This window comes from Syngnathoides biaculeatus, chromosome 22 (assembly GCF_019802595.1).
Source record: "Syngnathoides biaculeatus isolate LvHL_M chromosome 22, ASM1980259v1, whole genome shotgun sequence".
NCBI lineage: Eukaryota > Metazoa > Chordata > Actinopteri > Syngnathiformes > Syngnathidae > Syngnathoides > Syngnathoides biaculeatus.
In genome coordinates, this window is record NC_084661.1 from 11,379,435 (window position 1) to 11,391,320 (window position 11,886).

General features: G+C 40.0%; 2 protein-coding genes across 2 annotated transcripts; both read left to right on the forward strand.

The window, feature by feature from the left end:
- The first annotated feature begins 423 nt into the window (after positions 1-423).
- pvalb9 (parvalbumin 9) lies at positions 424-3,078 on the forward strand. The gene is made up of 4 exons (XM_061810239.1): positions 424-484; positions 2,158-2,290; positions 2,584-2,693; positions 3,053-3,078. The coding sequence occupies exons 1-4, from the start codon at positions 424-426 to the stop codon at positions 3,076-3,078; spliced, it is 330 nt and encodes a 109-aa protein (XP_061666223.1).
- Positions 3,079-4,058: 980 nt separating this feature from the next.
- ccz1 (CCZ1 homolog, vacuolar protein trafficking and biogenesis associated) lies at positions 4,059-11,599 on the forward strand. Its single transcript, XM_061810247.1, has 17 exons — positions 4,059-4,195; positions 4,781-4,856; positions 4,941-5,037; positions 5,152-5,249; positions 5,357-5,450; positions 5,543-5,623; positions 5,700-5,747; positions 5,883-5,966; positions 6,765-6,940; positions 7,016-7,097; positions 7,213-7,274; positions 8,451-8,562; positions 8,949-8,982; positions 9,093-9,210; positions 9,579-9,737; positions 11,004-11,131; positions 11,212-11,599. Exons 2-17 carry the CDS (start codon positions 4,843-4,845, stop codon positions 11,265-11,267), a joined length of 1,443 nt encoding a protein of 480 aa, XP_061666231.1. The 5' UTR covers positions 4,059-4,195; positions 4,781-4,842; the 3' UTR covers positions 11,268-11,599.
- The last annotated feature ends 287 nt before the right edge of the window (positions 11,600-11,886 follow it).

Consider the following 11,886-nt stretch of genomic DNA (forward strand, 5'->3'; position numbering starts at 1 on the left):
CTAGGCCTTGAGTTTGACACCTGTGTTGCATAGCATTGCGACAATGACAGCAATACACGACGTCCAGTAGTATACTACACCCACGGTATATCGTATCTTATTATATTAATTATTCAGCAGAGGCCCATCCGTGCCTTGCATCCTTCCATTATCCTGCTTAACCTAATAACAAATATGTAATTAAAAAGGCCTCAAAGGGCAACTTAGTCAATTAACCTGGTTAATCACGCGTAGGATGAAGTCATAATATCCATGGACCTTGAACGCAACCTGTATGAAAACATCAAACAGCATTTTCTGAATTAAAAAAAAAAAAAAAGAGTCTGGAGTGAAAAAAATGGATTGTGACCCAAATCGTGAAGAAGGTGAGAAAATGAACCGTGTCATATTTTCATTGTTTCTTTTCACCCCCGCAGAAGCAGCATGTCCCTCACATCCATCCTGGCGGCTCAAGACATCGAAAATGCCGTGAGAGACTGCCAAGGTGACGCCCGCGTGCGACACCCGCAATTCGCCCGCCGATCAATCTTCCATTTCCGCGACCTCGGCAAAAAGAAAATGAAAGACGTTTGTAATCTTTTTCACTTTTGTAAAGTACCCTCTTATCGCCACCTCCGGATGATTGCCAAAGCTTTTCAATCATCTCGTCTGGTTTTTTTTTTTGGTGGCGTGACTTTGCTAAACTTGAAAAAAAAAAAAAGAAAGAAAGAGTGAGTGGGGAATAGAGTTACCCTGGCCCGGCAGCCGCATACATTTTTAATCTCACTTTATCGGCTTCCTCTATCAAACAATTTCATATACGGTGGTGCTTCAATATACGAGTGGCGTGACTTGTGAGTAATTGAACTGGACGACAGTTTGCTAGATATTAAATACTTCTTTAAAAAAAAAACAGGAGGCTTCAAGATGTTTATTGCTACTTCCAGTTAAAGTAAACAAAATGCAAATACTAATTAAATGCGAACATATAATGGGAAACACCATATTCGGGATAACAAAATTAGCATCGGCATAGCTAGTTATAACCTACAAGGAATTTATTTGATTTGAATACAAACAATGGCAACGCATGCACATCGACAATACAACGACACTCACAGGCATGCTCCGTCCATCCATTTTCTTTGCCGCTTATCCTCACGAGGGTTGCGGGGGAGTGCTGGAGCCTATCCTAGCAGGATACAGTACACCCTGAACTGGTTGCCAGCCAATCGCAGGCCGCATGGAGACAAACAGCCACACTCACAACCACACCTAAGGGCAATTTATTGATTAATTATTGTTGCATGTTTTTGGAAGTGGGAGGAAACCAGAGTGCCCGGATAAAACCCATGCAGGCACGAGGAGAACATGGAACCTCCACACAGGCGGGGCCGGGATCGAACCCGGGTCCTCAGAACTGTGACGCCAATGCTTTACCAGCTGATCCACCGTGCACAGGCATACTGTATATTCATTATCCTACAAAAACATTCTCATATTATTGTTATTATTGACCTTTCCTCTGTGTTTCATCATCAAATCTATGTGGTGCCTTAAATACCTGAACACAAGAAGTTGAGCAGCACATATAGACAGACAATAGCACAATCCTCACAAGCATATATTTGTTACAACAAGTTAGTTATGGCCAGGTTTGGTCTAAATTAGGGTTATGGTGGGTACGGTTTGTGGCATTCATATACGTATACCTCTACACACTGATGTCACAAACCTATTTTCTTGTCTAGATGCAGTAGCAAGATACTGCTGCCAAGCATATTGCAGCATATTCTAGAACACGAGCGGAGCTCAAAAACAATACCCGAGAGTAATGGTGCAAAGTGTATAATACTGCTGCAGTATTATACTTAGTGGCCAAGGTTGACACACCAGCAGGAGCAGCACAATATCCTTTCATTTGAAGCAAAAAAATGTGGTAAAAACTATTTAAGTAATTAAATTGTGTCTAATAATGTAATCACTGTATGTATTTGATAGTACAATATTATAGAGTGCAAATTTCCTTCTTAAAACACAAAAAAAAATGTTTTTTGGGGTGGAGGCTGGAACATATTAATCGCATTTCCACTCATTCCAATGGGGAACGGCGACTTGATATACAAATGTTTTTTTTTTCAGGGAACGCATTAAAGTCGTATGTCAAATTTTCCGCAGCTCCGGACTCCTTCTGCTACAAGAAGTTCTTCGCCCAGTGCGGCCTCTCCGCCAAGACCCCCGAGGAGGTCCAGAATGTCTTCCGGATCCTCGATGAGGACAACAGCGGCTTCCTAGAGGAGTCGGAGCTCAAGTGTGGCATCTCATTGCTTTTCCACTCGTATTTATTTATTTTCAGTTCTAACACAATGTCAGGACGCGCATGACAGGGAGATTACCTCATAAATCGCACAGCTGGATTAAATCCATCCCTTTGTAATCCAGGCGGATTATAAATGTATAAGTGTTATTATGGTGTTTGCGTTACATAATTCACCTTTTAGTGTTTTTGGTGTGATTTGACAATGTGGCGCGACCTCGTGAATTCCCGTAAATTCACATAAGGACGCAACACATCGTGTGTGAGTGTCGTTTGTGTTTGTGCAGGTTTTTCCTGCAGCGGTTCGTCCCCGGGGCGAGAACGCTGACCGAGGCCGAAACCAAAAACTTCATCTCGGCCGCGGATGACGACAGCGACGGCAGGATCGGAGTCGAGGGTCAGTGTCTGATTTCATCCACCAAAACGAGAAAGAGAGAGAAGTGGGGGAGGATGGGGGGGGGGGGGGGTGATGTTTTTCCAGCAAGCTGCTTTCTCGAAGTAGTGAAGTGTAACTAAACCCTTCGAATTATTTATGATGTTGGACAAATTTGTATATGCAGTACATTTTTGTCCGTTTTGTTAAATAAAATATACACAACCATTTAGATCACCATGAACCTTTATGTACATGAGGACATTTTAATTCTATGATAACTATCCATGCCAAAAAAAAACCAAAACAACAATATTTATTTATTTATTTATTTTCGGGGGGGGGGGGGGATATTTTTTTCACAATGTTTTGTCTGTTTTTAGAGTTCCAAATGATGGTCCTGTCCTGAGTTCCTGCACGTGGATCCCTTCAGATCTTTCTTCCACTTTGATTTTTTTATTTTTTTTTTTATTTTGATGGCTTCTATTTCAGTCGATATTCTATGTTTAAATGTCTGCTCCTCCCCTATTAACAGACAATAATGATTAAAGGTCTTTCCTTCAAATCTGTGGAAATGAAAGAAATGAAATGTGTGGTGTCTCTGTTGTATGATATAATGTTGGGGAAAAATAGATGCAGTTTTGGTCATGTGCATTACAACGCTTGATGGATTCATGTATTGTTTATGGACATTGCTGTGAAAAAGTAGTGGCACTGATTGTGTTTAAGGGATTTCTTGATTGAATAGTTCTGGAAGTAATCAGGCTTTGGTGTGATCAGTGAAAATTAACCCCCAATTTTTTTGATTAGCCGCAATTAATTTTTGATTTAACAAAGGAGCTAATCGCTTTTTTCCCCCTGCAAAAAACGTAAATTATCCACTTTGGAAATTTTTGAGTCGAGGTATTTGCTTCCAAAACAAAGATGTTTTTACCAAGTTCACCTTGCCTCACCTGTAAAAAACTCTTAGTGAGAAAAGAGAGAGAGAGAGAGAGAGAGAGAGAGAGAGAGAGAGAGAGAGTGAGAGTGAGAGAGAGAGTGCATGTGTGTGTTTGTGTGGTGCAAGACCACGCTTACATAAATTGACCCATGTAGTTTCATGGCTCATTTTGCTATATGAAATTGATAAGTATTTAAAATACGTTTTAATTAATTCAAATATATGTTTTGACAGAGGGGACATTTTTACACGTGGAAGCATTTCGTTTTACGGATTATGCGAAAATATAGCATTGATTTTATTTATTTTAAGAGATAAACTATTATTATTATTATTATTATTATTATTATTATTATTATTGGCGAGACCCCTTACGGGACAAGCCGAAAGAAACTTTTTATTACTGTCAGTGTTGTCATCAGAACTATTTTAGTGTTTCCAGTGTTCCAGCCCGGACAGTTTTAGACGTGAACACCTTGCTGTCAAAACCAGGAAGTGGGCGATAGTGTCACTCCTCTTTAACCGCAAAATTTTCACCGATGTAACAACAACGTGCACAAAAACTCGTTCATTTATGCTCTGTAAGGTGAGAATTTCTGTCTATCTTTTTCAATTACATTTTTTCTAAAGCGACGAAGGTCTGAACGCCGGGAACTCTTGCTGTAGGCTAAGCTAAGCTAACTTGCTAAATGTGCTCTGTAGGTTTTCGCTCTGTTGGATGCTCTGCTTCTTACATGTATAGAATAGGAACTGCTTTCTACTGCACCGGCAAATAGATTAACTTAATTTACTTCCTTTTGGTTTTATAGTTACAGGCATATTGACCATGTAGCCATAAGATATTTGTTTTTAATTATTGTACTATGGGTTATTATGGGAACACTAAAAAGGAAAACAGAAAAAAAGAGACATCGTTTATATGTCTATTTTTATTGCACAGTTCATACAAACACAAAAATCAGCGAAAATTCGATTGAATTGATACTCTGTGATTATGTTACCCATAAAATCCTTCAGCAGGGAAAATAATTATTCACACAAAGAAAGGGAACATTTATATTTCTATGTAGTTTATAACACAATTTATATAAACAATAAAGTCAGTAAACGTGTGATTTGATTCCTCGTGTAAAGTTGCGTTCCCCATAAAGTGCTCGTTGTCCTTCCGCAGGCAAACGGCATGCCAGCAAATCATTTATTCGCGCAAAGGAAATCAAGACAAACGTGACACTGATGCTGATGATTAGGTAAAAGCGGAATCATTTTCTTTAGTGTGCGAGGTGTGCTTGACAATACCCTGATGGAAATGTACTTTTTCTTTTGTCGTGTAGCCCCAGAATGGCCTCAGGAGTCCAAGAGAAACAGTACACAGCATCTCTGCTCAATTTCTTTGTGTATAATCCCACGTTTGGACCACGGGAAGGAGAGGTGGGCTCCACATCAGCAATGATCTGTGCTATCTGCGCCTGAATTATGCATTTATTGCATTTTTATCTCTGTGCTAAATATGACTAAAATAGTGGTACGTCTTTGTTTCTCTAGGAAGAGAAGAAGATTCTTTTTTACCACCCAAGTGATGTGGAGAAGAATGAGAAGATCCGAAATGTGGGCCTCTGTGAAGCTATTGTCCAATTTACCAGGTATTCATAATTAAAGGGAAATATTGCAATAAACTAATGCTATTAGTAATATATAGCAGATGAATCAAGAGAGTAACTCACGTTTGTTTTGGGATTTCTCAATCTAGAACATTCTGCCCGACAAAACCAGCAAAATCCCTGCACACGCAGAAGAATCGACAGTTTTTCTTTGAGCCTGAGGACAATTTTTGGATGGTCATGGTAATGTCCAAAGCTTTTCTCCTGCACATCTTTGAATAGAATGCGATCCATTTTTCTATTTGAAGCCCACCCGTTTTTGCGTCTCGACTCAGGTGGTTCGGAACCCAATGATCAAAAAACCTAACAAAGATGGAAAACCTCCGACGATAGAGTATCAGGAAGAGGAAATACTTGTGAGTGTTTCTTCTCTCGCGTCAAATACTATCAGCTTGAAGTTGTTTACCGTGTTTTATGTTTATCTCCCTGTAGGACACAGTCTATGGTGCAGTGGTAAAGCAGTGCTACACTATGTATAAGGTAACTAGTGTTTTTGTTTGACGTCCCCTGTTGAAAATCTACTTTTATTTTGGAGGTGGGGGGACATTTCTTTTGTCATTTGAACAGGGGAGCGTAGTCTATTTATACGCGCTATATACTTTCCTTCTGCTGCAGCTTTTCAATGGTACCTTTGGGAGAGCCATGGAGGCTGGCGGAGTGGAGCTACTAACTCAGAAGCTTGAAAAGTTCTTCTACCGGGTAAAGAGTTGAAGAATTATGAAAATACATGTGTAATTACGTTGCTGTTGTTTTAAAGTTGTGTCATGGACAAATATGTTCATAAATCTAACCAGTAACCAATAATAACCAATGTCGTATAATGATATCACCTGATTAATATATAGCAAGTTTCTTCAGACTTGTTTACATCCATCCATCCATCCATCCATTTTCTTAGCTGCTTATCCTCACAAGGGTCGCAGGAGTGCTTGAGGCTCATCCAGCTGTTAATGGGCGGGAGGCGGGGTACACCCTGAACTGGTCGCCAGCCAATCACAGGGCACATGGAGACAGATAACACTCACAATCACACCTAGGGGCAATTTAGAGTGTCCAATTAATGGTGCATGTTTTTGGGATATGGGAGGGAACCGGAGTATCTGGAGGAAACCCACGCAGGCACGGGGAGAACATGCAAACTCCACACAGGCGGGGACGGGATTGAACCCCGGGCCTCGGAAACTGTGAGGCCAATGCTTTCCACCGTGCCTCCACTTGTTTACGTTTGAAGGAATGTATACATACCGGTATAAAACCAAACCAAAGTTAGTTAAACTTTAAGGGGTGTGGCCGGTAAAAGTCACTTCCTCGGCACATATATTCCACCGGCGTCACTCTTACCTTTTCCGCTCGAGTGCCCCCTTGCGGCCCTTAGAAAAAAAAATGCACAAATTAGCCGCATCACCGCACAAGCCGCAGGGTTGAAAGCGTGTGAAAAAAGTTGCGTCTTATAGGCCTCAAATGACTTTATTTAATATGGAATTTTCGTCTTTTCAGTATCTGCAGACACTTCACCTGCAGTCCTGTGACCTGTTGGACGTATTTGGAGGTATCAGCTTCTTCCCGCTGGACAAGATGACATACCTGAAGATCCAGTCGTTTGTCAACCGGGTGGAGGAGAGTCTCACCCTCATCAAATACACGGCCTTCCTTTATAACGACCAGCTCATCTGGTAACGGGACGGGCACGTCTACTCTGCACGTGCTGCTTCTGTCGGTGTTGAATTTTTTTTTGTTTGTGTCTACAGGAGCGGCCTGGAACAAGACGACATGCGGATCCTGTACAAGTACCTGACCACATCGCTGTTCCCCAGGCACTCCGAGCCGGAGGTGAGGGACGGGCTCCGTCTGCGCTTCAGGGAGCGAGGACGTTTTCCGTACTTGATTTACACACGCCTGTTGCGCATTTTTTGCACTCATTGGATCTCCCTCCGTCCTCATATAGTTGGCTGGCAGGGACTCTCCTCTGAGGCCGGAAGTTGCGGGCAATTTATTGCACTACGGGAGGTCAGTCCAGAAATCACGCTTGGCCAAACTTTAGGGCGAAATTTGATTTATTTATTTTATTATTATTATTTTTTTTTAATAATGGACGGATGGGCCTGGTTATTTTTAAATGAGGATAGATAATGAATAAAAAGATATAGAAACAAATAGACAAATTTAAGTTAAATAGGAAATGGTCAAATGTTATAAAATAGTTGATTAGAATAATTACATTAATTTTTTTGTTTATAAATTTGATTAATTAGTCAATTAATAAATGCAAAATTGTTGAATTTACTCATACTTGGATTTATAAGAAATCAGGTAACCAATTAAAATTAATGTCTTTAATATATGTATGCTTAAATAATAATTATCACATTTTTAATGTTCTTAAATAAATTACAAATAATAAATAAGTATAGTTAATTTAAATTGTATTGTTCCATTCCAGTGCTGATACTAAATAAATGATTTAATGAGATAAGAATAAATACAATAAAAGATTAATGAAGATATATATTCATTAAGCTACCAAATATTTTCTAAAATAAAAATTGCTGTGTAATTTAAAAAAATATATATATATTATAATTTTCAATTAATAAAGCAACCCAGTACTTAATAAGAGAGATGAATACAAATGAATCATTTGAACTGACTAATTTTGAGGAAAGTTGATCAATTAAAACAACAAATGTGATACTTTTGTGGTAATGTAAATTCTTCAAGGGCCAGATAAAAGAAGCGAGCAAGCCACACATGGCCCGCAGGCCATACTTTTCCACCCCTTGTCCTCAACCCGGCATTCCCATGCAGTCCACAATATTGGGTACACCTATACAGTATTAAAAATAATCTTTTATGAATAGAGTTATGATCACTTTTAATTGTGGGTGCATACAAGTCTTCGTATAATGCATGCATCATTAATTAATACACATTTAATTTTTGTCCAACTAAAATGTTCCCAATTGATCCATTTATGCAATAAATCACTGATTGAGGATATCAGTATTTTAAATCAAGTATTTAAATTTGTCTGTCACCGTTAATAACTGACATCTTTCTTTTTATATCCTGGTCATATCGTGTAGAGATCTGAATAATGTGCATTTAAAAAAAAAAAAAAAAAACACATTTTTGAACTTTAAACGTTCTCCAACTGTCCATACACGTACTGCTTTTTTTTCCCAGGTTTTTGACAGGACCGCCCAATCTTAAAGACCCCGAGGCCAAATTCCGTTTCCCCAAAATATTTGTCGGCGCAGACGAGGGCCACGAGGAGCTGCATCTGATCGTGTATAAGGTGACATTTTTGTAAAAACAAGTCTTGAAACCTTACTTTGAAACCCGCTCTTGGCTCTTTCAATAATCAATTGTTGAAATGTAGTTATGGATTCCAAATCATTTTCATCTGTGACACGATGCATCTAAGAATTGATTATTTCTCCCATGCTGGTTTTTGATGCATGAAAGAGGTTTCACAGTCTGATTTTCATCACGTGCGAGCGGATGAACTCAGCATGCAATGTGCTGCAGCTGTGAGGATATGGATTTTTGAGGATTAGATGTGCATTTTAAAATAATGAACATGCGTGTCCCATGATTCTCGGCACAACTAATGTCATTTCATACCTGTGTGACCTGTTTTTTTTTTTTTTGGGGGGGGGGGGTTGAACTTCTGTTTTCCAGGCGATGAGTGCTGCTGCCTGTTTTATGGTCAACGGTGAGGGTCTTCCGCTGCACCCCCCATCCCCCCAAATTGCATGTTACAGCTTTGTCGAAAAGATATTTTACTTCACCATATTTTCCGTCATGTCCACTTTCTGCTTTCAGCCTCCGTGGAGTTGACGAGGGAGTTCTGTGAGCAGTTGGACGGGCTGGTGGGTCCGCAGCTCACCTTGCTGGCGTCTGATATATGCGAGCAGTTCACCATCAACCGCAGGATATCGGGGTCAGCTAATGATGATTTTGTAATTGGATGAAATGAACACTATATTTAAAAAAAAAAAATGCTTGGCGCAATCGTCTGCGTGTCATTTTGTATAATTCATAATTGCCATTACGGTCAAGTGACTGATTGCAAGAGCAAGGATTTTAGTTTATGAGATGGGGTTTTCCCGTCAAATGTGAAATTATTGCGACTTCACCGTAATAATTCCTTGCAGACGTCATCTTTAAGCATGACAGGCAATTCTTCAGCAAAAGCTGTGGTAGAACGGCACAATTCCAATTTCATGACTGTTTTTAAATTGGTAATGCATGGTTCCGGTTCTTTTTTTTGGTTCTTTGTCTTACGTCTTCAATGTGACATCCATGTAGGCCGGAGAAGGAGCCCCAGTTTAAGTTTATCTACTTTAACCACATGAACCTGGCAGAGAAAAGCACCATACACATGAGGAAGACGGCCAGTGTCTGTCTCACCTCCGTCCATCCTGACCTCATGAAGATTCTGGGGGACATCAACTGTGACTTTGCCAGGTACGGAAGACAACGTTGGCAATTCTAGGGAGCGGTTCTGAAAATTGCCGGTTGTACGTTAGGGGGCTGATGACAGCACACTTTTTTTGTCTCAACATTGTCGGAAAAGATTTGGTTAGTATGATTACCGTAATTCCCAGCCTACAGAGCGCACCTGGTTATAAGCCTCACCGAGTACATTTGTAAAGGAAATACCATTTGGTACATACAGACGCTGCAGCTGTGTAAAAGCTGCAAGTGCCCACATTCAAACACGAGATATTCACAAAGAAAGATGACGCTAGCGCCGCGCTAAAGCTAGCTCCGCCATAACGCTAACAGGTCCGGTGTGACGGTCTGAGCGCTCCCCCTTGCTGAAAAGTCTCCTTCTGATTAATGCACATGCGTTACTAACAGGGGAACTCTGGGTACGTAGCTGACGCTTACTGGGAAATCACCCGCTCTCATTCCTCCTCCTCCTTCTTCGACGTAGATGGAGCTAAAATGCGTTATATCCTAACCCTAACCTAACCTTAAAACAAAAGTTGATAAAAAGATATACACATATACATAGGTTGGCTGTGTTCGTCTTTCTGAGACGTCCAGAGTGTTACGTGTGAATTTAGACTAACGTCCCCTTTGTTCAAACTAGCAAAAAGCGACAAGGCAGTTAATTTCACACACACAAACACGATAAAATAGCTAACATAAAATAAGTGTTCAAGAACAGAGGAGTTGAGGCACAACGGCGAATAGTCACCAAGGTTGAACGAATGTTCCCAAACAAGCGAATGTTTGTCTCAGCGGGTATTCCAAGTTAGCGCAAGTTCCAGCCAGTCCAAAAACGAAAGGTAACCGGGGTCCGTGTAGTTAGTGTTCCAAGCAGCGTAGTTTCCCAGAGCAGCGGTGAGAAGAAGCCCCCTTTTCCGTCTTTCTCGTCCTTATATAGGTAATCCTCGAAACATTTCACACACACTTTTCAGCACCGGAAGCGCTCAGACCATCACACCAGTTAAAATAAAACTTACCAGTAAATATCACTGAGACACAGCAGCGACACCCTAGCACAGCGCTAACGCTAGCGCGGCGCTAACAGGGCCGGTAAAAGTCACTTCCTCGACACATATATTCCGTCGGTCTCATTCTTTCCTTTTCCGGCCGTTAGAAAAAATGCACAAATTAGCCGCATCGCATAAACCGCAGGGTTGAAAGCCTGTGAAAAAAGCCGGAAATTACGTAGCTAAAGATTTTGCTTGAATAAAAACAATTATGTTCTTGTGCCTTTAGAGTTGACGAAGATGAAGAGATCATAGTAAAAGCTATGACGGACTACTGGGTTGTTGGCAAAAAGTCTGACCAGCGAGAACTGTACGTGATCTTAAATCAGAAGAACGCCAATCTCATTGAAGTCAATGGTACGTTTTCAGCAAAAATTTGTGTCATGCGGTTCTCCCGTCTTCTATAAATAACGTTTCTCGTACTTCCTCTTCCGCAGAGGAGGTTAAGAGGCTTTGTGCGACGCAATTCAACAACATTTTCTTCCTGGACTGATGGAATGGACGCAGAGACTTTTTGGCCACACTACAAACTGTCAGTGTTGCAGGGTATCACGGCAGCATCAGTGTAATGCAAAAGTTGCATTGTAATATTAAAAAAAAAAGAAGAAAAAAAATTCTCATCCTTTTTTTTTTGTAATTTAACCTTAAAAATGTCATTTTGTCAGTAAGTGTATAAAAGTACTTCATCATGTCACTGTCTTTGCACATAACTTCTTTTTAGGATTTCTGTTTTCTTGGGATGTCTGTCTTATCATTGAACAATTTCTGGTTCTCAAAATGTTATTTCAAGTTGCTATGATCACTGATTTTTTTTTTTTTTTTTTTTTAAAGAATATCATGTCAGAACTAAGTTTTTAAACAACTACTAAATTTAAATAAATTATGTAGTAATTTTACATACTGTAAAGAGCCTCTGTTTCTTATTGGAAGTTATAGGATGTTTTAATAAGGAAAATGAAAAATGGGTTTAGAATTATCATATGATGTATTACATTATTAGGTGTGGTCGGTCTGTTTTAGAACTTTTTTTGCTGATATTTTGTTTCTCAGTCTACTTTGGAACACTAAGAAAATGCAATACTATACAAGCCCGCTGGAGGTCAAAATGTTTT

Bases quoted from the DNA above. Each gene is read 5' to 3' on its own strand.
- pvalb9 (XM_061810239.1), top strand. From the start codon at position 424: ATGTCCCTCACATCCATCCTGGCGGCTCAAGACATCGAAAATGCCGTG. The intron at 485-2,157 runs GTGACGCCCGCG...AATTTTCCGCAG, and splicing joins TGCCGTGAGAGACTGCCAAG to CTCCGGACTCCTTCTGCTAC. The intron at 2,694-3,052 runs GTCAGTGTCTGA...GTCTGTTTTTAG, and splicing joins CGGCAGGATCGGAGTCGAGG to AGTTCCAAATGATGGTCCTG.
- ccz1 (XM_061810247.1), top strand. The intron at 5,038-5,151 runs GTGGGCTCCACA...TTGTTTCTCTAG, and splicing joins TTGGACCACGGGAAGGAGAG to GAAGAGAAGAAGATTCTTTT. The intron at 5,748-5,882 runs GTAACTAGTGTT...CTTCTGCTGCAG, and splicing joins AGTGCTACACTATGTATAAG to CTTTTCAATGGTACCTTTGG.